We start from the raw sequence: 26,411 nt of genomic DNA, 5'->3' as shown, positions 1-26,411 counted from the left end.
TTTAGCTTTTAAAACCTGGTATCAATCTAGCCCAAATTAAGGAGGCTATCTTCTTCTGTCAGCAGGCTGCAACCAAATTGCCTTTCTGGATCTCTCACATCAGATGAACAGTCCTAATTCTTTTAATAACTGGTAGATGCACGATTCCTGCCCTGATACCTCTGTTCTGTGTGATTCCACCAGACAGAATACACAACAAAACGCACCTGTAATGCCATTCCCTGTGGAATTTTTTTTGATTTTCCATTGTGAGAGCTGAAACCGCAGTGGTTCCATGAGGCCATAATGAAGTTCTCTCCTACTCATGGTACAAACAAACGCACAGGGCTGTTGCACACAAGTGTTTATATTCACTAAAAGATGTTTATAGTAATGCCCACTTCATGTACTAGACCTGCGCTTATTCTTTACTGAGTCAACTTTTATGCCAAATAAAACATGTACCTGATTGATTTATAGAATATTTGGGAAAGGCTATTTTAGGAGAACTCTATCTCCTTGGTAAGTCACTTGTTTATATCTAGCTTGGATTGTGCACATGTAATGGCACAGGTGTCACCAGCATCAGGAACGCCGTCACTGCTCGCACCACACCAGCTTTGAGGAGCAGCTGAGGGACTTGGAGTTGTTCAGTCTGCAGAAAAGGAGGCTGAGGGGAGACCTTATCGCTCTCTACAGCTACCTGAAGGGAGGTTGTAGCGAGGTGGGTGTTGGTCTCTTCTCCCAAGTGATAGATGATAGGGCGAGAGGGAATGGCCAGGGGAGGTTCAGATTAGACATCAGAAAAAATTTCTTCACCAGAAGGGTTATTGAGCACTGGAACTGCTGCTCAGGGACGTGGTGGAGTCACTGTTCCTAGAAGCGTTTAAAAGATGCGTGGATGAGGTGCTCAGGGATATGGTTTGGTAGTGGACAGGTACCGTTGGACTCAATGATCTCAAAGGTCTTTTCCAACCAAACAATTCTATGATTCTATGAAGAGGGGCTCACCTGCGGCCAGTGGCTGCACCCGCCAGACGAGCCCTCACACCTGAGGCGGGCTGGCCAGACCCCTCCTGCTTCAGAGAGGGGCTCAGGGGGCTCCTCTGGGGCGAGACACCAGCCCCGACAGAGCTGCGGGAGGGCTGAGCCAGGCCGCGAGGGCGCTGAGGGGCCGAGGCGGCTGTGGGGGTACTGAGATGGATACTGAGGGGCTGAGGTGAGGGTTGAGGGGCTGAGGCGAGGGCTGAGGCAGCTGAGGTGTCTGTAGGGATATTGAGGTGGGCACTGAGGGGCTGAGGAGAGCAGGGAAGACGCTTTGGGGGTCTCTAAGGGCTGAGGTGGCTGTAGGGATAATGAGGTGGGCGCTGAGGAGTTGAGCACTGGGGGCTGGAGGGGCTGAGGAGATGGGGCGGGGTGGGCGCCGAGGGCTGAGGTGGGCACTGAGGGCACTGGGGGCACTGGTGGCACTAGTGGCACTGAGGGGCTGAGCACTGGGGGCACTGGGTGGCTGAGCACTGGGGGCATTAGGGGCACTGGGGGGCCAGGCACTGGCAGCACTGGTGGCACTGGTAGTACTGGGGGCACTGGGAGCACTGAGGGGCTGAGCACTGGTGGCACTGGGGGCCCGGGCACTGGGGTGGCTGGTGGCACTGGGGTGCCAAGCACTGGGGACACTGAGGGCACTTGGAAGCCAAGCACTGGTAGCACTGGGAGCACCGAGGGGCCAAGCACTGGTAACACTGGTGGCACTGAGGGGCCAAGCACTGCTGGCACTGGTGGCACTGGTGGGCTGAGCAGAGGTGGCACTGATGGCACAGGGGGGCTAAACACTTGGGGCACTTGGGTGCTAAGCACTGGTGGCACTGGGGGGGCTGAGCACTGAAGGCACTGGTGGCACTGAGGGGGCTGAGCACTGAGGGCACTGGTGGCACTGGTGGCTCTGGGGGGCCGGGCACTGAGGGCACTGGTGGCACTGGGGGGCTGAGCACTGAGGGCACTGGTGGCACTGGTGGCACTGGGGGGCTGAGCACTGAGGGCACTGGTGGCACTGGTGGCTCTGGGGGGCTGAGCACTGAGGGCACTGGTGGCACTGGTGGCTCTGGGGGGCTGAGCACTGAGGGCACTGGTGACTCTGGGGGGGGCTGAGCACTGGTGGCACTGGTGTCACCGCGGGCCGCTCCCCGCCGCCCCGGGCCCCGAGGCGCAGGCGGGAGCGGCCCCGGGCAGGGCGCGGCGGGGCGGGGCGAGCCGGGGCTGCCCGCCCTCCTCCTCCTCCTCCTCCTCCGCCGCTCCCCCCGCCCCGCCGCCGCCGCCGCCGCTGCCGCCGCCTCTCCCTCTCCTCGCCGGCCTCCCCGATGCCGAGGGATGGATAGAGCGGCTGCCCTGCGAGCCGCCGGCATGCTGGAGAGGAGGGAGCGGGGCGGCGGCGAGGCGGCGGCGCGGGGGGCCGTGCGGAGCACGCTGCAGCAGTGCGGGCTGCTGCAGGACCTCATCGACATCTCGCTCTCCAACCTGCGCGGGCTGCGCACCAAGTGCGCCGCGTCCAACGACCTCACCCAGCAGGAGATCCGCACCCTGGAGGTAACGGCGCTCGGCGGACGAGGAGCGGGCGGGGGCGGCGGGGGGGGGGGGGAGCCCCGAGGTGCCCCGAGGTGCCTCGCTTCCCTCTGCCTCGCAGCTGGGGGACAGGCCTGACCCCTGCGCCGGTGCCTGAGCCGTGGGAGCCGCTCTCTCCCTTCTTCGGAGGGTGCCCGTGGAATGGAGAGAGAGAGGGAGGGAAGGAAGGGCGACCCTGCCCCCTCGCAGCCCCCTCGCAGCCCCCGCCGCCGCAGGGCCGGGCTGGCACCGGCCGTCTCCCCTAGCCAGACGCCCCGCGCTGCCCCGGCGAGGTGAGGGCAGAGCAGGGGAGCCCCTGGGCCGGGGTCCCGGCGCTGCCCGGTGCTGTGGTGCCCGCCCCGGGCCCGCGGCTGGGCTCCTGCTGTCACCCTGAGGGAGGGTGTGTGCCAAACGGGGAGCAGAGGCGACTCCGAGCTCCCCAGTCGCCACCTCGCCTGCCCTGAGAAGCTGGGTAGAGTCGGGCTGCCCCTCAGGGCTGCTCCTGGTGGCTCCTGCCCTCTGCTCCGCGCCTGCCTCTCCATCCCCGTCTCGGTGTCACTGAGCTCATCTGGTCCTCCTTTCCACTCCTGTGCTTGGCTGACAAGCAGCATCACAGTCCAGGCTGAAGAGATGTTTTGCCGTTTAGAAAGATTATGTGAAACTCTTTAAGCACAGAACATATGCTCTCTGGTGCTTTCAAAGAAGGGCTGAATCTGCACACGAGTCTGCAGGAATATTTAGAAAAGGAATGTATGTATATTTTTTCTTAGTTTGTTTGGCCTTTAGATACTTAAATAACATCCCCTTTTACCTTGTGTGCAGGTAGCGTTACTCTCAGCAGAGTAAACAATCCCCCTTCGCCCCCTCCTTTGATAGAAGTTTCACATAAAGACTAATGGTCTTTTTCTCCAGTCTGACTGTGGAGCTACAGCATTGGGCCTTTAGGAAAAATGATCATTACAACTGTGTAACTGTAACAAACAGATGTGCTGCAAAATCCATCACATGAGAAATGAAGGTTGGGAAAAAAAATCGTGAAACAATAGGTGTTAGGTAGCTTTTGGCACAACCGCTTGGAAATCTACCGTTCTTCCTTTTCTCTTCCTCTGCCTTTTTGTGGGTTTTTTTGTTTGTTTTGTTTTGTGGGGTGTTTCTGTTTTGTATGGGGTTTTTTTTTCAAATTTGTAGCACTCTTTTTTCCTCTTCCCACCTCCAAATAGCATTCAAAAGAGTATTCTTTATAAAACAATATTTGTGCAGTCTTTTGTTAGCCCTACTGACAGCCTTTTTAATGCTCAAACAATGTCAGTCAACATCATTTTGGAAAATGATCATCAGTATTTTGCTGGTGGACCTCTTCTAAAAGGAAACCTGTATTCACAAAGGATAAAGGCTTGCTATCATCTTCACGTTCTTCTTAAAGAAACGAAAGCTGTTTCTCGTGATAGTTGTTGAGTATGTGCATGCATTCCTCTTAAACATTTATCTGCTTAAACAAATGGGTGGTGCATTCACTGATGATCATAAAATTTGTATTTGGAAAAAAATCTTAACTGTAACAATTCTCTTTGATGCCTGGTCCAGCGTATGATTCCTCTGGGAATTCCACCAAGGACTGTATCTTTGCCAACACACGAAGCTGTGGGCATGGATACAGACTCTGTGCCCTTTGCTCTGTTCACTTGCCTGTACCAAAATACATTTTCTCAAGCACAGCCTGGGTCTTGTGCTGAAGTCTCTGTGCCAGTCTGCAGTGGGTTTGTCTCTGGCTGCAGAGCTGAGAACCAGACTGTGGGAGATGAGGGTCTGTGTTTACTTCCCAAAGGTGTAATTTCCCATGCTGGGCTGCAGCGCTGTTTCAAGTACCAGGTGGCCTGCCTGTGGCATTAGGAGGTGTAATTCCTGTGCCTTGGCTAATGTGTCAGAGATGCTTGCGTGGCCATGTGCATTTGCCTATCGGGTTGCATCAGTAGAGGCAGGTGCTTCGATATTGCAGACAGCCAGCGTTGCTGATGGTTTGACTGTGGTGTGCAGCTCTGCAGACTGTAGGTAACTCCTCAAGAGTCAGTAGTTTAACCTGAAGCTCGGAGATCTCCAGTGTGTGCTGTGGTTCTCAGGGTGGCCGTGACAAGTCGTCGAGAGAGGCTCTGGATTGTAATTAGCAGCTACTAGTGTCTTGGTGGCTGCACTCACAAGCCTCATCCATGCTTTGGATTTGAATCTACGCCTGTCTTCTGTTCTTGTGCAGAAACTTTTCATAATCCTTTTTCCATGAAAAACTTAGCTGCATCAGTATAAGTGGTAAACTGTGTTGCAAAGCCACAAGGAAACGATAAAACATGAGACACATAAAGGCAGCAAACTGGAAAGCAGGAGGTACTAGTTTGGGAAGGGAGAGAGCTTGATGTGGGAAGCTGAAGAAGCAGCTTCTGAGGCCAAATGTGAAGCTGCACATGTGTGATTTGAAGATGGTCCAATATACTAAGTCAAAAAGTCAGTTTATTGATTTCACTTTTTGTTTTTGCTCAAAGGGATGAACAGGCAGGGAAGTTTCCGTAATATGATTTTTATAAGCTCATACATCACCCAGAGTTCTGTGATACGTAATTTCAATGTCGAAACTGTGAACTTAACATGTGAAGAGAGATGTTTTTGAATATAATCTTAGTGAACTGCAGGCGTTCAGACCACCCGTGCATGGAGTGAATGCTGTCAGATGGACTTGGTTGTCTGAATTCTCTGCCAGGCAGGTGAGAAGGTGCGTGCTCAGTGCCATTTCTGATCCCTAGGTCATCACATCTCTGAAGCAAAGTTCTGCAAGTACTTGTAATATGAATGGAATCAATATCTTAAAACACCAGCGTAAATTCATCTCAATGCTTGTGAAATTTTATTTTTTTACGCTAGACGTACCACCTTAGACCTTTTGGCATCACTTCCCTCTGTGCCTGTTCACACTTAGATAGCTGTCATGTATGTCACATGATTCACAATGTGTATATGTGTTTCAAAGTCAAGAACATTGACCTGACTAAAGGTATTTAAGTGCATGCTTATGTCCTTATGCTTCCTCATTCCTCTCGTGGATAAGGTCTTCTCAAAATAAAGCACGTGGTAGATAAGGATTTCAAACTGGGACCTTGACAGGTAAAGATAAGCACTCATGGTAGATCAAATAAGCGTAGGGAGAACTTTCTATAATACAGAAAGAAGCGGGGAGAAAGAAAGGGCCATGGGAATTGCTTGCAAATAATGTGTTGAGTGTAGATGTGTTACGTGAGCTGACCCCATTTCACATGTGGGAAGGCAGTTTCTTAGAAGGGCAGGGAGTTTCCCTGTAGTGGAAAGTAGATTGTGTTAGTTTGGTTATTAGTAGAGTAGGTTCTCTAATGCCACATGGTCTTGTATTTTTTTAAATGTTTTACATGTTCTGCCAAAAAGTGCTTGAGTATTTTTACCCAGCACTTTGATATATGGTTTGCTTTCAGTTGTGTCCTAGCAGGTTTACTCACTTCTCAAGTCGAGTACAGAACTGAAATGGAAAATAATGGTAACTTTAACCCATACGTAAGAGAGCAAAAATGTCTTGCCATGTGGTGAGGATCCAATGTTGTTCCAAGCATCTTTGGAAAGAAACAGCTCAGTAGCCTTGAACTCTGTCCCTACGCTAATACCTTGCATGACTCTTAAATTTGTTTTGCAAAGTTAGAAGCAGATTATTTTTGTCCGTATTTCTTTGTAAAGCAATATCTTTCTGGATTCATTTCTCTGGCTAGGAGGCTGATAATGGGACTAGACTTGACCTCTGTGGTGAAGCGCATGAAATTTCTAACTCTGCAGTTCAAGCCAGTCTGTTGGATGTGAGGAGAATACAGTCCTGTGTGCTGCCTGAAGGGAAGGCTCCGATGGTTTCTCAGTCTCTTCTGCTGGAAGCAGTACAGCTGGTTTGGTAAACCTGGGAATTAACCAGACTGAGTGGGACATCTTCCCTGTCCCTGCCACTTCTAACTGCAGCAAAGATGAAGCAGGACCAGGCTGAACTGAGACCTAGGGTGTAGTTAGACTGTAGATGTATTTTCTTTCTGCCTTGACTCTTACATCATAAGAGCTAACTGCAGTGTTTCTGGCATGGACGCTGCCTCCAAACTGGTTATGGTGGGAGTGTCAGGGTGGGGCAGGAGCACACATTGCTAAGATCTGCCTGCTCTTTAAGAAAGGCTGGACAATGTCTGCAATAGAGGCACTCTTGAGCCTGTGCACAGAGATCACTTTGACTTCTTCTTTAGGAATGTCTCCAGTTCAGCACCTCCAGAACACACAACACCAGAGCAGGAAGCCTGACTCTAGCTGTGCTTTGTCACATCAAGTCAGCCTACTGCTCCACAAATCAGTCTTTCGTATTGGCTGAATGATACCTGTGGATTAAATATGTTTGAACTTGCTTTGGCATTATCTCGATTCATTAGGCAATTTGGCTAGTAAAGGCTTATCTCTTACCAAGCAATCTCTAAGCAGAAACAAAGGCTTTGAAAATGGGAGGAGGTGTGAGAGGAGAGGAAGAGGAATCGTAATGGTCCAGGCTTGCAGACTGGAAGTTGGGCATGTGGTATGCATAAGGAAAGGAAGACTGTGTGTTTGTAATTTGGGAGCATTAGAAGCAGTGAATTTTTCAGGCCAAACTGCAACCTGTAGCCACATGTTTGTGAGCCTTGCTTAGCTGAGAAGACTTCCTTTTCCAGCAAGTCTTATGTAAGACAAGTAAGTCTCTTACTTCATCTTACTTTTTGCATATATGCAACACAGTTGTCTTTCTTAAAGGTGTCTTTTTGTAGGACTCTTTTTAAATCTGTGTGCTTGTTTGTATAAGATAGGCTTCAACAGAGGTGCTTCACTTTGAAGAAAGGAGAACTGTGTATTATCAAGTCTTTAGGCATCATCTTTTCTTTGTGACAATCTGTCTGTGTTGATGATTAGAATTTGCACATCATAATGGAATTTAGCTCATCTCCTACGTGATTTTTTATAAATGTTGTCACAAAAAGTCAGCAGCAGTGTTTTGACTTACCTGGAGTTTTCAGGACAAGCTCTGATGAATATCTTATCATCAAGATGAAATATGGCAAGGGACTCTTCACTTTTCTGTCAAGGTCCGCGTGTACTTCTCATCTTGTGTTGGATTCTACTGTGCATTGACTGGGAAGCAAGAATGGAGGTATCAGAGTAAAGTTTTGTGTTGCCTTTGTCTCTCTAAGACTGCTTGTGTGGTCATTGGATTGTGTTAAACTGTTCCTCTTCATGCAGAGTCAGCTTGGAGACCCTTTTCAGCAACTGAACTCCAATTAAGAAGTATAGCAGTGCCTGGAGATGAGACCTCTGTACGTACGTGCCTAGACACACTAACAGGAACCCACAGTCTTTCATGTCAGACAAGCCTCAGTCTCCACATATGATTTCTGATGTTTATTGCACGTTCAGAATTGATCTAATCAGTGAAGTAGCCTGACTGGAACCTTGGCTGTATCTAGCTAAACTCATGGAGGTAACCAAGATTGCACGGGTACCACCTGAACAGAACTTGGTCTGCTACTCAAGTTCAACTGCATTTTACACAAGGAAAACCCCAATTAGTGTTACAGCTGCATACCAGTGACAAATTTACAGCTATGAGTCAGCGTGGTGGTACACAAATTTATCACCTGTTTTTGTTCGTAAATAGGAACACTTAACAAAAGAAGTCATGTGACACACCAAATTATTTAGAGACTAGTTATGCCTAAAATGACGTTTCCACCATAGACCATGTAATTTTTCAAGTGCTTGAAGGATAAACCCTCACCTTTCCTTTAAGGATAAGATTTTCTATGCTTATTTTCAGCCCATAGGGATTTTTTTTTTTTGTTACTAAAAGGAAAATTCTAATGAAAGCAAGTGTTGCTGTCTCTCACTGATTTGGGGGCTGGAGAATGTATTGGCTAGATTACTGCTGTGGTGAAAGGCACAGAATGATGTATAGATGACACCACACAGAGATACTGACTCAGACATCTCATAGAGAGTTTCCTCCCTGCTCATTTCTTGCTGCTGTGGAGTAATCACATACAGTCAACGCTACCAGCAGCACAGTGTTGCCACAGTTAGTAAATCAGAGGAACAGAAGCTCTTTGAATCTGGAAACACACCTGTTCCAAAAGAAATAGGTAGTTCTTCCAAGGCATGACTTGGGAGCAGTTGTGCACAGAATTGTCGTGGACACTCCTGCTGCTTAGTGGGAGTCTGAACCTCCTCAAAGACTGGCTCAACAGGATTAAGAAGCAGTTTGGCAATCTGGCTTGACTTTGACTGCAGCTATTACTTATTGGCATAGCTCAAGTGAGGGCAGGTGATGGGTTTAGGCCCTGCCCCCAGAATCTGGGACAGGATCAGTCCCGAAATAAACCAGAGAAACCGTATTGCTGATAAGGTGGAGGACAACTGAGAACCACCAAAGCGTACAGGTGGTCACATGAGTCTTTTGCCTTAAGCTGGAGCTGCACAGAGCTCCTGTGCCACCTACAGATCCCTGAAGCATGTCCCAGCACAGCCATACTCCCACTGTAGATACTCTGAGGAGCATGAAGTAATCATCAGTGCAGCTTTAGTGTTCAGTTGAGCCTATGTTCATTGACAATTGCTGGTTCATGGCTGAGCTCGTTGTCTGCATTGTAAAACTACATTTTTGCATGAGCAGTTTAAACTGAAACCTGGAGAATTCCTGAGATGGAAATTAAAACCTTAGTTTAGACCCTAACCTCTTTGGGCATGCGTGTGTCACAGCCCAGTATGATAATAGATGTCTTTTTGCTCGAATTTCTCTTAAGCCCAGCACATGTATCTTAAGTCTGAGCTGTAGATAGATGGAAGATGCAAATCTCGTTGGGCTTAGTGCCTGTGCTCAAGACTGTTCAGCTAGCAACATGACCTATACAGTGGTGCTTTAAACTGCTGTTGAAGTCAATGTGGTTATGCAGGTGCACAGAAGATAAGGAGCTGCCTAGAATTTTTGCTTCCAAGAAGTGAATGGCGGTGGTCTTTTGGTTTTCGGTTTTGTTTTTTTTTTGTAAAAAAAAAAAGTTGGGGAGGAAGAGATACTGGATGGAAATAGCTTGCAGCTGGGTGCAGAAGTTTACAAGTGTAGCCTAGCAGGGGGATTATGATATTAGGCATAATGGGCAAAGCAGAAAGATGTCAGTGTTAGTGTGGGAAAGACTAGAACAGAACTCAAAACCAGAGTATTTACTGGCTTTGGCTCTGTGTGAGCCTTTTCGAGTGTTATTCAGGATCACAGCATCATCAAATCACAGAATGGTTTAGGTTGGACGGGACGTTAAAGATCGTCTAGTTCCAACACCTCCCACTGGATCAGGTTATTCAAAGCTCATCCAGCCTGGCCTTGAACACCTCCACGGATGGAGCATCCACAGCTTCTCTGGGCAACCTGAGATATCCTTCAAAATACCTAAAACTACAAAGTAAAGCCACGATGGCAGGTAAAAGCAGCCAGCTTTTCAATAGATCTCTCCCCACCCAAATATGGGCTGTGAATTTTGTAGCTTGATGAGCAACACTTTTGGTCAGCCAAAAGTGATTCGGGAAAGGAGGTGTAACAGATGGTGCACGCAGAATGTGTGCTTAGATGGTTGTGACTCAAGTAGACTTTCCATGCTTTAATGAATGAGAGGAGAAAAAGAGACAGCTTCCTGTTGTGTTTTTTTAGCAGCGATTTTCCTAAAAGGAGAAAACAAGGAGTTTCAAGGAGTTTCATGTGTTTCTTTTCACAGAAGGGGTCATTGGGCACTGGAACGGTCTACCCAGGGAGGTGGTTGAGTCACCTTCCCTGGAGGTGTTTAAGGGATGAGTGGACGAGGTGCTAAGGGACATGGTTTAGTGTTTGATAGGAATGGTTGGACTCGATGATCTGGTGGGTCTCTTCCAACCTGGTGATTCTATGATTCTGGTTGTCCTTGGGTAGGTGATTGGAGGGATATTATTGAGGGCTGGGGCTGAACCTTCTTGCAAGCTGATGGCGTCCTCTGTCTAAGAATAAAATCGGTGACTACTTGTCGCTGCCTCAATTTTTTTTTTCTGTGTATCGTCTTCTGAACCCTCCCCTCAGAGAGAGATGAAGGACGCCTCAGACTATTACAGTGCAAAACAAGCCACTGACCAGGATTTCCTAGTTCTAGGTTCTCCCTACTGAAATTTATTGTGGTGATCTACGGTTTAAAGGCCTAATTCCAAGTCTGCTGGGACTCACCATGGGGCTGTGCTGTCTTTGCATGTATCTACAGGGAAATGTTAGCTTGCCCTGAGTTAGGGCAGGGACTGTCAACAAGGTAGTTGAAGAGTAGCTATTCTTTTAATGTCACTGTAAATGGAATTACAGATATCCTCTGCAGAACCTTCCTGGATATTTGCTGGTGTAAATCTGAACAATTGCAGTGAAGCTGCTCCATGGCTATTAGCCATTCCCTGTCTGCCTTCAGGGTTCGGCAGACTGAATTGGACCCACTGCCTCCATCTTGCTTTTGGTACTTTTAAATCATAGACTCATAGAATCACCAAGTTGGAAAAGACCTCTTGGATCATCAAGTCCAACCATTCCTATCTTTAAATTTGGATTTAAAGTTAAAATATAATTGTCTTGTCTCTCAGGAGTGTATTATAAAATGAGAAGAGTCTGTTCTAAAAGGAACAGAGTTCCTTTTCTGCCTGGAAAGAAAATCTAATTTGTACTGTGTGCATCTTGGGGATGCGTAGAAGAATTATAGGTCACTTAATAAGCAGAATAAGGAATCATGCTTTGATCAGGGGCTCCAGAGTGTTTCTGGTATGATGATTATTAGTTACCCCAGATGGAAGACCTCTAATAGCAGAAACTGCAAGATCCACTTTAGAGCAGCGATTAACATGACGCTGAGGAATCTCGCTGGGTTACAGCAGATGCAGGCTCTGATCTGGTCTGAGCTAAGGCTGCTAAAACAGATAATTGACTGCAGCTTTCGGAATGCAGCCAGGAGCCTTGGGTCTGGATTCCGGAAGATCTTTTGCAGGTAAGTTTAACAGTGCAGGCGAGAACTTTTTTGCCCAGTTCCACTCTCCTTACGTGCTTCTAAAATATGAGTTTGTTCATTTATCAAAGAACTTTCACTTCTGTTTGAAACAATCTAAATTTAGAAAGGAAGTCTTGAGCTTCTCATTGCTGCCGTGTGTGTAGGCTATTGTTGAGGCCTGCAGATTCCACTGTGAGGTTCTATTTTTAGTTGCTAGTGATGCTGAATAAACTGGAAAGAAGAAATAATTAATATGTTTTGCAGATTGAGAACTTCAGTCTAAAAGACATTAGATGGGGCAGGTAAATGGATCTGTCATTAAGCAGAGTTACTGGGAGATGTGTATCAGTGCCCATCAGGCTGCCTTACAGTGCTCTGGGAGAGCTGCTCCACACCTGTTTCCCTACCCATCCTTAAAGCATGGAGAATTTTCTCCCAGCGATTTTAATCTTGCAGAACAGTGCTTTCTTCTTTTTACCTTTAGAGTAAGCTAGAGGACTAAATCTGGCTTAGGATACAGTGGCATAGCACCACTGAAATAAGCAGAAGTAGTAAGTTTTTGTTGCTTAAAGATTGCTGATTTTTTTAGGCATTTCCGTCTTAAAAACTGTTCTTTATTTGCCAAGCAAAACATTTCAGTTTACAGGCCCTTTGTCTTTCTCACCAAAACTGAAACATTGCATGAAGTGAAATGTTTCTTGTAAAGACTTTTAACTGTAACTCTCCCACAATTTCTAGAGACAGTTCTGAGTGCCTCAGACTGTTCTGAAAGTATCAGCTCTTAGTGTTGGACTCTTGTCGTGCAGGTGCAGATCAGATGCAGTAATATTTTCCCCTCTCTTTAGTGAATTCTGGAAGCTATGCTCTTATCTGTTCTCCCTTGTTTTAAAATACACAGGTATTGTTATCAGGACACTGACCCGTTTGAGAAGATTTGCACAGGCCTTCAATCTACTCACTTTGGAAAAAGAAAGGCTTTTTTCTTTCTCCTTTGAAACACAAGGGTGTCTGTAGGTGCTGCAGAAGAGGAAGGAGGTCATAGTGTTGAAGTAAGCCAAGGTGAGCACAAACACCAAAGACCAGAGTAGGTATCAAAGGGCTTGTCAACCCCATTTGTATTAAGCCAGGATATTGTGTGTGTTAAAACTGGTTTGATCTTGCTTTGAGGGTCAAGCATAATTGTAGAACCACTGGCTGACTCCTACAGGCCTGATCTACGTACACATTATCGTACTGGTGGCATATTGTGTGGGTATAGTGAGGCAGAGTTCCTGTGGGACGTGTCTCGGTGCACCCTAAACTCCTGGGCCATTTGCACTCACAGCTAGTGACTTGTGGAGTCTGTGGAAACTAAGGTTTGGAGGGAGAAAGGAGAGCTGCTGTAAGCCTGGGTCTTTGCTGCACTGAAACACTGGCTGGATTTATGCTGAAACTGCTTTTGTAGAACCACAATCCTAATTTGTGAAAGATGTTTTTATAATGATGTTGAAGACACCTCTGTAGCAGTAATTACCTATTTCCATCTAACTAAATGGGTCTTATCATCTGCCAACCAATGACTGGAGTCATAGCTAACTTAGCAAGAGCCAGCTGAGTACTTCTACTAGTGTGACGCTAACATTTAGGTTTTGATTCTTATGGAAGCTAAGTCTATAACACCATTCTGCCGCCAAAGCATGCTCCAGCTCCACTGATGTTATTCAAATGTCTCTAGTTGCCAAGAATAACTAGTTTGTGGTCTGAGGCAGAGAGCTTTGAAGTTAATGGACACCTCGCAACATAAGATTTCAAATTCTATCCCTTCATTTGTGTGAGAAATGAGTACTTTGGCAGGAGCAATGCAGTGGTGATGCAGCACTGCTCGTAGCTGAAATCCGCAGTACTGTTAGAGTGCTCCTTGCAGCTCCTCACGGTAGTTGAGCTGAGCTGCTGTGTTTCTTACCGACAGGATCTACCCCTTTGTTAGCATTTTACCAACAGATTTTTCAGTGTCCTTTTGAACTGTTCTGTTGAGAAGGGTGAGTTGAGGGAAACTTAACATCTGGCTTTGAGGCATGCAGTTTTTTTGTAGTAGCACAGAGAAGAGAATGCAGACCTGACAGCTACAAGATATTCCTTCTTAAAGACACATACAGAAATAATGTTGATGGTTGCCGTGGCAGTTAACTTTGTGAGGCAGTGAAGCAACTAGGAGCTATTTGGAGTGGGGGAGTGAGGAAGATTGCGAAGCGGAAGCATCAGCCAGTGCTGGTGGCTTAGGTGTCTCTGTGGTGGCATGTCTGGTGCTGCAAGGACTGAGCAGTAAGAGCTCTGAAACCTGCTAACCACTCACTGTTGCAGATGCTTTTGCCCAGAGAGTTCAGGGTTAACACACTGCTGACATAGAGGTCTTTGGGAAGAGAAGGGATTTAAAATGCCTCTTACCTGTCCAGCTTCAGAGGCCAGTTTTTCTTAACCCTTCACCTCACTGAGTTTGACATCTGATTAAGGCAGCTGAAGTTCTGAGCAGAATGCTGGCTCCTCATTGCAGGGCTGAAGGCAGATCCATTTCCAGATAGACTGGAAGCACCCTTGATGTGGGAGCCTGAACTCTGTGGCAACAGTGGCTGCCTAACTGCCTGAGGCATGTTTTGAGGCATCTTTCTCGCCGTTGGAGTCTGCTGCTGTGTGTCAGGAGAGCTTTGGGCAGGCCTCTGGGGAGCTTATAGAAGCACCCATGCCCATTTCTGGCTGCCTTCATTGCACTAACTGACCCAGGACTAGCTAACCCTTCTGCTAGGGTTAGCTTGCATCCTCTTTCCAGTTCTCTTAAAGCAAATACTTCTGTTCTTAATTTTTTTCCCAGCACAGCTCCAATATGTACCCTTCAGGCTAGTGAGTCCTGCTTGTGCCTCCAGTGGGTTCATCACACCCCTTGACTGTCTCTGCCCTGCAGTGTCTTTCCAGCTGCTCAGCTTTCTGCCTTATCACAAGGCTTTGTCCTGTGGCTGAAGTGTTGCAGGGAGCCTCTCGAGGCCCCACAGCGATAGCCTGACGCAGCAGTTCTGTTTGAGCTTCCCTGCAGCTGTAAAACCAAGGTGCTGGGGAGGAAAGGGGAAACACGTGAGGAAACGCATGGTCAGATGCCTTCCCCTCCCCTTCACTCCTCATAGATACTCTACATAAACAGTCTGCCTCAGCCTTTTCTGTCTTCCTGTGATCCTGGCAAGAGGAGCCTGGTGTGAGGTCTCTTCCAAACCAAGCGTGACCCCCTTATATTGCAAAGAATAGAGTCTCCACATTCGAACTGTGTTTTGTAGGGTGTGTTAGCAGTATGCTCTCTCAGCTTTCCTGACAAAGCTTCAGAGGTGTGGAAACAGCATTGGCAAGCCCTGCAAGTCTCTGCATCACTAGAATTCTTTAGAGGTCTTCTAAATGCTGAGCCTTCAGCCCCTTAATGCTGTGGCTCTGGGATTTATCTGGCCTTAAACTTTAGGGTAGAGGACGTGAGGAAAATTGGAGAGCCACCTTGATGGCTGAAGGATTTTGAAATGTATCACTAAGAAAGGCTCATTTATTTGGGAAAAAAATATTTTGAGAGTATTTCCTCTAAGAAGTCCTCGTATCGCCTCTTTTTGCAATATTAGAATATTAAATAGTCCAAAGTGCCTTCTGTTTACAGGAGAGTGTAGTATGATTTTCTGTGCTGCTCTGCAGGTGATTGCAGAGTTGTCCAAGGATAAGATTTTCTGAAGTGGATGACCTTCCTGTCCTTAAGTGACAGGCATTCTGGAAGAGGTACAAGTTAACGTGCACAGTGGTATTGGTGAGAACCACCAAGGAGAGGGATGCATTCTGCAGCAATTGTTTTTGAAGTGTGAGATAGTCTAACAATTTTCCCCTTAGAAAATCCAGCATGCGCCTCATCCTGATGTAACTGACTGCAAAGAAGTGGCAGCTCCTGTGAGTTCAGTGTGGATAACGGGGCGTAGCTTTACTTCGATCTCATGTTTAATTACTTTGAAAGCCTGTCTCTTCGCAATGGAATCTCTTACTCCAACTGCGATAGACAAGCTCGGGGACTAAGGTGAATCTTTATTTCTGTAACTACTGGAAGAGCTGCTGTGAGGTTGCAAAACAATGGGGAGACCTTTCACAGCTTCACATGTGAGGCTGAGTGAGAGATGGGCAGAACAAGGAAGGCTAATGCAGTGGTTAATTTCCCTGCTCAGTGGGGATGGTTCAGTTTTCATGAGCTTTCCAAGGCAATTGCTAGGGTACAGGAAGATTTTTATTTTTTTTTTTTTTAAGTTAGAACGATGGTACTTAGTACTCTGAGCACCCCTTGTTCACCCATCATGCTGATGATGCAACACACTTTCAATCAGGAGAGTTCAAAACCACTTTGTGTAAGGATTTCATGTGGATTCATGTGTAATAGGACCTATTTTGCTTTAGTTGAGGGTCTGACCCTGAAGCAGGAAGCATTTCCTGTTTGGTTTCTGATGATTTGGATTGCAGTTGCATGTGCAGTAGAGAACTTCCAAGTGAATTACTGGAAAAATATCTTTCCTAATGACTATTGCCCACTTGAAGGGCTGTCTCCCAAATCTGTCTAGAAATGTTGTGGTTGAGTACCTGCCAGATTTTGATTTTAATATCCTCTAATGTTGCTTTCATTTCCATTTTTGTTTATGCCCTTGCTGTTGGGGAATGGGGAAGGTAGTTAGCAATATATCCTCAAAAGAAACCTGTTTCCAGGTACTGGCAAATTGGACTATAAATACACATTTGTGGCTAAGGGCTGGCATGAACTCTGTATGAGGAAGGGATGATTTATTTTGGGTATTGCATCCTCTAATGTGGGCTTATATGGGCATGAGCTATTCTTCTGTGTCTGCATTGCTAACTTTTTAAAAGATATTGAGGATTATATTGGAGCGGTTTCCCCTCAACTTTCTGCACTCAGCCCATTCTCTCTGTTTACTGTAATTTTCTTCTGCTACTCAAGAAAATATTGGCTTGGTCTTACTGTGCCCAGGGACAGGGACCCAACCTGGAGGTGTATATCAGTTTATCCCTGCCAGAAATCAGCATGACTTCTAGGCCAGGTTATTTGTCTCTTCTGTAACTCCACAACGCATCTGCTGCTGCCTGGCTGTCCAAGTTTGACCTATTTGTAGAATGGGATTTAGAGTCTGCCTTGTGAGGTACTAGTAGTGCAACCTGCAGTGGTCTGTAACCTGCTACAGTCTGTATTTATTAATGTTATAACATCACTCCTCTTTAATGGCAGCTGAGAGACCTGAGCAGTGAAACTCATTCAGACATGAGAATGAGAAGAGACCAGCCTTGATTCTACACTGGACTGCCCTGCAGCTGGTGGAAAAGAAATGCCGTATTTTTGGGTCTGCCCAGCTGGAAACAGACAGTAGCATTAAAGCAGCATCCCTGTGGTTCATGGCCTTCATGAATTGTATTTCTGTGTACAGAGTATGAAAGTCTGTATTTTCTTCAGTAAGCTCTCAGTTTCCAAGCAAAATCTTCAACTGGGTGATATGCATTTGAACTCTGGGGCTCCGGTAGATTTTCACTTAACTCACTGATGTTAGGTTTATGCATGTCAGCTCTCAGATGTGAGGTAAGAAATAGAGCTCTTTTCTTCCTCAAAGGTTGAAAGACATGGAGAACATCTGCTGTGAGCTGTGTTCCTTTATCTTGAAGCAAATACAGTTTGTGGCAAGCTCATTATGTTCTTACAAGGTGTTTTCAAACTATAATTTAATCTGTAAGACACATCTTTAACAGTACAGCAGATACATAGCTTTAAAACTAATAGCCTTAAAATTTTATAGTGTCAGCCACCAAATACTGTACTCATTAACAGCTTGATTGCTACTTACAGCCTTAATAAAAAAGACTGCCAGTTCTATGACTCACACAGTTCCTAACTTTACCTGCTGCCTGCTGCTCATCACTAAAAGATGCAGTAAGCATGTTCTAACCTGGTTGCCTAAGAGACCAGGTACTTACTCTACAGGTGCCCAAATGCCACTCGTGAGGACAGCCAGTACTCTTGCTGTCACTTCAGATGCCCAAAGGCAGAATGAAGGAGTGACCTCCAGGACAGCCAATATCAGACAGGTGGGGATCACCACAACTCAATGTAGATAAAGGTACCTTTTTCTCAATTATTTTTTCATGTTTTGATGAGCTTCTGCTTGCCATCTGCCATTTACACAGTTGTCATATCATTATCTGTTCTTTCAGAGACAATTTAATTAGATCTTCTTTCAGTAGGTTTTAATCAAGTGTTATGGGGTTGCTGGTAAATTATTTACAGCCGTATCACTTGATGGAACACTAGGTCTGCTAAAGGTATCATATAAGTGACATATCTGTAGCAAACAGTACAGCTGGCTTTAACTTAGCACCCCACTTGTCTTCCTTGGGGTTATCCAGTTGACATTAGATGAATGTCGGGTTATGTGAGCCCACTTTCCTTTACAATAGTAGAAATTGAAATGTGACTGTGCTGAAAACAAAGGACTTGAAGCAATTTAAAACTAGGGTAAGGGCTGAATTTAGCTCTAGTCTCTGCTGGCTCAGTTCTTTTATAAGTGCCTTTCAAGGCTGAATACCTTAAACAGTGTGGCCTTGACCCTCACTTGAAGCTCCAGCTATTTAAACAGAAGTGCTATTGTAGTGTCCTCAGACTTGGTCTCATGTGAAGTGTTTTTTGAGTGGGCAAGGTAGTAAAAAACAACACTCAAATAGCAAAGGATCATATACTGAGAAAGCTGGTATTTTTAGAATACAGGATTCTTTCTCTGCCTTATTTCACCCATCCCTTAAGGTGGTGGAAACTTAACAGCTATAAGATAACCCTTCTTTCTTCATCTTGTTGGATGCCTGTTTCAGCGACATTACTTTTTTTTTCCAGTTCAGCTCACATTATTTTTGAGAAAGCCCCAGCATGGGAGGATACCAGCCTGCCTCCACCCAAGTACCCCTGTAAGTTTACAGCAATAACTGTCTTCCAGTCATTGTTTACGTAGCCTCTGAGGTAAAATGCAGTTTGAAGATATACAATAAGTGTTCCAAACCTGTCATCTATGGAAACCTTACTCCAGGTATTTATTATGCTTATTTGGTGTATACAATGAGCGTAAGCTTGGATGTGTTTTTAGCGCTTAGTGTGCAGGCTGCAGGTGCAACTCGAATTCCATTCATGATTGGAAAATTACTAAGTACTTCTGAAGATGAGGTTTTTTCTTGCTTCTGTCAAATTCCTAGCAGTGTAGGGTTTAGTAGAATAGTTTTGCAGGTTCTTAGTGGTCTCTTGCTTCACTTCGTGGATTCATAGTCCTGAGATAAAGATACAGCTTCCTTGTTCATCTCAGTATATCAGCTTTGCTGCTCCAGCTCTTTCAGGTTCTTCATAGCATCCAGAACCAACTCTTGTGTCTCTTCCTTTTGAGCACTGTATGTGGCCAGAAATTTCTTGCATTATGTTTTTGTCCATGCCCCTGTAACATGGAACTGCTGCTACCCATGACCTAAATAATCTTTATACAAACAATGAATATTTAATTTTTCAAGCCTTGCTTTAAAGTCTCTGCCACAGAAATGATTACAGGAATGCTTTGAAGTCCAATTACTCTTAAGGTCTTTGCATTTTTAAGAGGTTGAGCCTTTTTCGAGTGACTGTACCATTGCCCAGGCTGTGCATTCTTTCTGTGGGTAAGTGCAGATGTTTCACTTTAGGAAATGATGTTCAGGGAGGTCCTAGAACCCCCCCAAGAGACCAATAGACAATTTAGCAGGTCATTGTATCTTGTTGGCGATCATAGTTTGTCATGAGCCTTCTGTGAAGGAAAAGACTAATTTACAATCTTATTGTGTAGATATACTGGATGTGTCAGCATGTTTTGAAAGACTCCTCAGAATGAACAATTGGGGTGAGAAGTTGTGTACTTTACAATTCTCTCCCCCTGCAATAAGAGGGAGGAGGCCTACACTCAGCCCATGCTCTTTTATTCTTCCCCATTCTCCAGAGTGACCAAAGACAAGAACAGAGTTTTTTAAAGTTCAGAAGAGAAAGCTGAGCATGTTAGGGTTTCAGCTGAAAGGAAATGAAAGCTGTCCACCTATTCAGGAGAGTATGGCTACTAGCCACAGTTTTTCTAACCTCTCTTGGCAAGTAGCTAGGGCAGATACACTTCAGAGAAAGTATATGCAGTCCTGATGTTACTTAGTATTTGGGAGACAGAATAGTGTGGAAGTTGTGTTAAGAAGGGAGCTAGTGCAATAAAAGCACAGTTGTAAATCTCACATTGGAATGGGTATTACAGATGGCATATTTTCGAAACAAATGGAGCCTTGCTTATCTGGATCAGATATCTGAAGGAAACTCCCTCAGGTTATCTGCCGGTCTCAAGGTTCAAGCTGAAGTGAAACTATCTAGTAGTTGGCCTTATGGCCTGGGCTCTTCCTTTCAGTTGCTGTGTAACCCAAAAGGCTTTTTCGTCTCTTTCTCCCATTAGAGTGTTTCTTAGTTTGATACGCATCATCACTATTTTGAAGATTTGTGCAGCTGCTAGAAGAGTATTTGCCTTAGCAACAGAAGACAGGTTGCTCCATGTCACAGAAAGAGCGTTCCCCTCCCCCAGACTTGGCTGTTATTTATGCAACATGATCTAACCCAGAGTGGCTGAGAGCCGATGGTCCAGAGTTCATTTCCAGTTATTATTGTAGCACAGAGTCAGTCTGGTTAGAGGTACTCATTTCCAGCACAGAACATAGACCCTTTGAAAGCATAAACAAAGTCTAGGTCAGTGTTACTTAGATTCATACACAAGTGTTTCAGCTAAACAGGAAAAGCAAGCTAGAGCTGAAGCACTGCAAGGAGCTCCTCCAACAGTCATCCATGCTAAACTAAGTTCCTTTCCAATGGAAATGCTAGACAAGGAATACTAAGCTCTAAAACAGCAGGGGCAGCTTCCCTTTTGAGTCTCTAGAGATGTACAGAGAACAGTTCTTAGTTTTGTGTCAGTATGTGAACTCCTGAATAAAACACATGCAGAATCACCTTGCTAGGCTGGGGGTCAGACTGCAGTGGCTCTGGCAGATGTGGCTATTCCACTTGAATGGCCTGAGCAATTACAGCCGCTGTGTGGCCCGGTTATGGTATGTGGGTGTAGCTACCCTGGAGTTCAGTCATCGGGGCCACCACTCACCCAGCAAGTCAGCTGAGCTGTCTTCTAATTATTTCTAGGATGCTACTGGAAATCCTTCATAAACAAAATCACTCGAGGCCCTGGCTTTGAAGGCAGGCATGTTCAGAAGTTGTTCGCATGGTCTTCTAGACTGGAGTTTAGAGGCTGAACTGAGTGAATCGCCACCCTTAAAGTATGAACTTCTAGCATCGGTACCACCTGCACAGTCCCGACAGCAATAATTCGACTGAGAATACAGCCAGCACAAGAGTACCAAGTTAGTAAGGATGTTGGCTACTAGCAGTAAAGCCTTCCTCAACTGTTCATTGCTGCATGCTAATACAGCAGGGTTTTTTATATTTGAGGCTGAAAAGACACCTTGTACAGCTCAGTATCTGTACTCAGAGACGAGACTACCTTACTGTAATTCACTCGCATTGCCTTATTCCAGCTAGCAATCTGTATGCTGCCCTGGGAAACAAGGACAGGCAACTCATGGAAACAAACCAGTGTCATAGGCTGTTAAACTCAAAGGCCAAGTTTAATAGGGCAGCACAGCCCGAGTGGGAAACAGTTGCCTCTGAGCTGGACAAACAGGTCACACAGGTTTCCAGACACTGTCCTGTGTGAGCAGAACACCAAGGCTGCAGGAGCTGGGTGCTGGAAGGAGCAACACCAATATTTTATAAGATGAAAGTTCAGCAGAGTCAAGGCTCCATGAGTACTAGAGCGTTTAAGCTTTGTTTAGCAACAGTCCATCAGAACAGTCACTAATTTCTTTACAGTTGATTAAGTTCTTCTACCAAAGCACCACTGACATAATTAAATTCACAGATTCTAACCCAAGATTACAGCTTCACTTTGGTCCTTGTTATAGTCTTTCCTTTAGGGACATACCAGCTTGGATATCCAACCATTTGTGCCCTGTTTAGGCAAAAGAGGTCACATCCTGCCCTGTCCCTGTAAAGGCGACTCCTACTCTTCCTGTTGCCCTCACTCTTTCTGTTCCTGTCCCTGCAGAATAGCAGGGGAGTAGGAAGGAAAGACAACTAGTCCAGTGCAAAACCTTATTCAACACACAATCAAGGAAATCCAGCAGCTGAACAGCAGTTTTATAGCAGAGTTAAACAGTAGAGGTTATGCACGCAGCTCACCTCAGTGACTTCAAAACAAAATCAGGAAAAAGGCAATAAATAAAGCCTCTCTGCAACACTCTTTTTCTGCTTCATAGCATCCCCCTATGTCTCAATTTAAATCCACACTTCTTCAACCAGTCCTCCATTCTCATTGCAATAACCGGCACTCCCTCCGTAGGATAGTCCTGGGATTTCAGAGAGGATTTTCTACCTGTAACCCACTGCTGGGAAGTCCCTCCCATGTTTTGGGGTGATTGGCTATCCAGAATGCTCTTCTCCCTTGTTCCTAATTGTATAAATGTACATTTCTTGAATTATGTTAAACCTCACGAATCTTTAGCTTTCTGCAAACAGTAGAGTTAAGGACATAGACTGGGAGCGTATTTCCACATTAGGAAATCGAGGTTGTTTTGGAGAAGTGATTCTTAAGCCGAGGATACCTTAGGCATAATGGGAATTTGTGTTCATTGTGCTTTAGCCTAATTGTGAGATGTGCTTACTTACCATGTTACACAAGGGTTGGTTTGGGAACCTTGTGTGATAGGAGGCATGTCTTACACATCATGGGCTGCACTGCTGTTATGTCACCTTGCTACTTGTAAGTCAACTGCACTTCACAGAAGTTTGCCAAAGACTGTAATGTTGCTGATTTTGAGACAACAGAAGGACTAACCTGAGGACGTGTGGGACTGCAGAAAGAGAGGGAATTGGAAAGATAAGCTGCATGTTTATGTGTTTCTTTTCTGAGAAGGAAAGAGAGCTGCGCGGGGAAGCAAACTCAGTATGATTCCTGCTTACTCATGACCTACCCGGCCCTAGAGGAAAGATAAAGGTAACTCATACAATCCATTGACTCCATTTTAGTTTTTAATTGGTTTAGGAGTCTTTTCTAGAGCTGAGCTGTGGGTGACCCGCTTTCTGCTTGGCAGCAGAATCTCAGTTATGCTTGTACAGATTTTTCAGTCTTGTATTTCGTGCTTCAGTGCATTGTACGTAGTGTTCCAGAAGCATTTGCTAAAATTGATGAGCAAACTGGAAATCTCTGATCCCCACTGCATGGTAGAACAAACCAAAGTTTTTCTTTTTGAGTCTTAAAATCTGAAATAAGGATCTTGCTTTATAGGTTCAAAGCATTTTGAACAGAGGGGTTGAGTGTATTTTGGTTTTTTTTCTGCCAATCCCAAAATGCAATCTCATAGCAGCTTGTTAAAATAAAGCTGTTTTGCTCTTTTAAAAGACACTTTCAGAGAATGTGGCAAGTTGCCACATTCCAGTTAAGCAATTTCCTATAGTTGACATCTTTTATTTAAAAAAACCCCAAAACACGTGATTTTCTCAGCCATCTTCCTCCTCCATTTTCACTGCAAGAAGGAACACCCCCCCCCCCCCATATTAATGTGCTTAAGGTGAGTGTTCTGCTGGAAACCATGGAAGGCCAGTGTCTATCAGTGGTATGTCCATGTGTTTTCATTCATGGTGTAGTGTTAAGATCTGATTGTATATGTCTGATCTCTTAGGAAGAAATGTTAATATGGAGTTGTGGGAAACATTTGATATCAAGCATGGCATAAATAAATATTTTCTTTCAAGGCTTTTTTCTTTCTGAACAGGTTATATATTTAGAATCTAGTTATAGTGCAGAGCTCAAAGTTTTTTTAGCTGCATACCTCCTAGTTGCTCTGAAGAAATGCACTATTGGTATGTGACCTGGTAGTATAAAATAGTGTATGATGGATGGAAGAGGCGTGCAGCAACAGAGTACCTGCTCCCTGGAGCTGCAGTCTGTCCAGCTGTGTTATGCTAAATTATTCTCACACTTAAACAAAGTTCAAACATTTTTACATAAAGAAATAAAAACTTTTATGTGAATTATTTTTTGTCTTTCTCTCCCTTTTACGTGGCTCCTCATTTGTTTTCCAAGCATATTCGGGTGCATTCAAAGAATCCACTGCTTTTTGCTAAGAAGTGTCAGTTAACAGTAATGCTGTTAGCAGTAGCTTAGAGCAAACTCCGCTTTTCTCGTGAGAATAGAACATGGAGTCTTGGCACTGGTGGCTGTGCCGTACATGGCAAACTTGAATTTTTAAGAACTGTGGCTTTTTTAGAAAGAGTTTTCCCTCAGGGGTGCATATTTGCTTTTTTTTTTTTTACTGCAGCAGACCTCAAATGCAACTCAGTCATGGAATTTTGCGGAATTTTGCTCTTAGAGGTTTCGGATTGTGATAGTGGAATGGACAAGTAGCTATTTAACCACGTACAGCAGCACTGCTGTATCTGATGCTGTGGGACTGTTTCAAGTCGTGAGGCTCACTTAAAACACCATGTTCTTGCTCAGTGAGGCAAGGGGGTAGCAGTAAGTGCCCTGCTGAGTTCAGTGGTGGGTTTCACATTTTGGCAGGTGTTTTTAAAAACCGAGTAACTGATTTAAGAATGTTTGCTGAGCAGTGAAAAAGGAAGAAGGGCAGGCAAGTCCTCCAGGTAGCAAGTAACGCTTTAGCTTCTGATTGTTGAGTGACTCTGCTAAGTCCTCTCCCTTTCTCTCATCAGCTGAAGATGAAGACTGAATGATTGGCAGTAGCGATGTTGTAGTGACAAGATTCAACATGCAGAGTGTCTTGCTGGCAGGCTATGGAAGTGGACACCACAACATGAAACACTAGGCTGAGGACCAGCTTGGGCAGCTAGACGGCTCGTATCAAACTGCCACATGCCTGTGTTTTTAACCTGACTGAGCACATGACTAATGTCAGCTGTTCTGTTAGGGTAACAGACAACACAAACAGGACCTAATCCATCATCTGGGAAATCGGTTTCAGATAACTTTGGTATTTGAATCGGATCACAGCTGGAAAGCTAATAATACTCTGCTGCTCATTATTTGTGCTTTCAAGACTATACTGTAAACAATCTAGTTGAATTTATTAATTCCCTTTGCCAAAACACAGAAGAGAGAGACTGTGAAGAAAGATGGAGGTAGAAAGTTTTTTTGGTTTAAGACATTTTGGGCCCCGAGGCTGGATGAAAGAAAGGCTGCTGATGCTCAGGGGATCCTGCTATTTTGTTTACTCATCACGTGGTGGCTGAGCACATGCGAGTTGTGTGTTTGTGGAGATCCTTGGCACAGCTGAGCTTTGGAAGGAGAGCTGGTGTGCCCTGTATTCACACAAGCCAAATATTAGGAAAGCCGTACCTGGGCACTGACTTTGTGTCTGAGGTCGGTAAGAAACAGTCCACAGCACTGCTGGATCCCTCAGACATTTGCAGGCCTTCACTGTATTACTAGCCTTGTTACTCTGGAGGAGTGCAGCAGGAAGAATTACTCCCAGCAGTGTTTGATATCCCACCCGGCAGGAGGTGTAATAGAGAACCTGTGGCATTTAGAGGCTTCCATTGTACAGATGTGGCCTTTCAGCTTTCAAAAGCATCCTAGGGAAGTGAGTATTTTCAGTAATGCCTAAATTATTTGTGTCCCTTTTGGAAACATCAAGACGAAAGACTGTAAATGAAAGGAGTCTGAAAAAACCACGAGTGATCTTTGCATAACGATGAAGAGTTGGTTGGCTGCAGTCTCAAAGCTTAAGGAATGAATTTGTATCCAGCACTCAGAACTGTCAGTTTGCAGGCAGAAAAATACAACATAGAATCGCTTTGTCTTTCCTTTGCTCCTTAGGAGGGGAGTATTTCCATTACAAAATAGCATACAGGCTTGTTACAATGGCTTTTTATTTTCTCATAAGCAGTCATGTTTTTTAGTGGTTGCCGTCACTCAGAGCAGTCCCAGCCATCTGAACAAGAGATTGAGCACAAATCCTGAACCCCAGAGGCTGCTGAGCTTATTCTCTAGTTGATAATCAGAGGAGATGCTTTAAAACAAAAGGGATCTTAGTAAGCACGGGTAATGTTTTGAGAAATCTGATTTGATTCTATAATACGCTTTGAAAATCAGAAACTTACCCAGATCCCTTTAGTGGGAAAGTCTTCTTTTTAAAAAACTTTGACAAGACACTTCTCTCAAACAAACAAAACCAAACACCTAAAAAAAACCCCAGTCCCTTTTCTGACCAGGCATAGAGACGAACCTGCTGAGATGAGCTTCTGTGGAAGTTCACAGAAATAATGGATATTGTATCTGGTTTAATGGTGCTAAACTTGGATTTTGTTGCCTTTGTGTGTGTGAGGTCATTTTTAAAGTGTTGATTCAAATTTTTCCAGGCTGTTACGTGGCACTGAATTGTTGTTGCAGTGCTGCCTGTTGCGTGGCCAATTATCACTAATCAGTCTCTGTATTTTTCCTCATACAACTCTATTTCCCTCACCTTTTTAAGCAGGCACAACATGGTTTCGATGAAAGTCTCAGAGACATAAAGGAGGTGGAAATCTAGATTCAGGCGCCTCCATTCTAAATGCTATAT

The 26,411-nt window shown here is 45.1% G+C and overlaps 1 protein-coding gene across 2 annotated transcripts in view; it reads left to right on the top strand.

Moving 5' to 3' along the window:
* The window catches only part of KSR1 (kinase suppressor of ras 1), a 139,316-nt gene that overhangs the window by 64,690 nt on the left and 48,215 nt on the right, over positions 1-26,411 (top strand). The window contains exon 1 of one of the 2 annotated variants that reach the window (XM_069873771.1): positions 2,281-2,562. The exons of the other annotated variant lie outside the window; for it this stretch is intronic. Within the exon in view, the coding sequence (XP_069729872.1) occupies positions 2,347-2,562 (216 nt within the window). The 5' untranslated portion in view covers positions 2,281-2,346. Of the gene's footprint in view, positions 1-2,280; positions 2,563-26,411 lie in introns of those variants that run through there. 2 annotated transcript variants of the gene reach the window in all.

Source organism: Phaenicophaeus curvirostris, chromosome 21 (assembly GCF_032191515.1).
Source record: "Phaenicophaeus curvirostris isolate KB17595 chromosome 21, BPBGC_Pcur_1.0, whole genome shotgun sequence".
NCBI lineage: Eukaryota > Metazoa > Chordata > Aves > Cuculiformes > Cuculidae > Phaenicophaeus > Phaenicophaeus curvirostris.
This window is presented reverse-complemented; position numbering and strand designations above follow the sequence as displayed.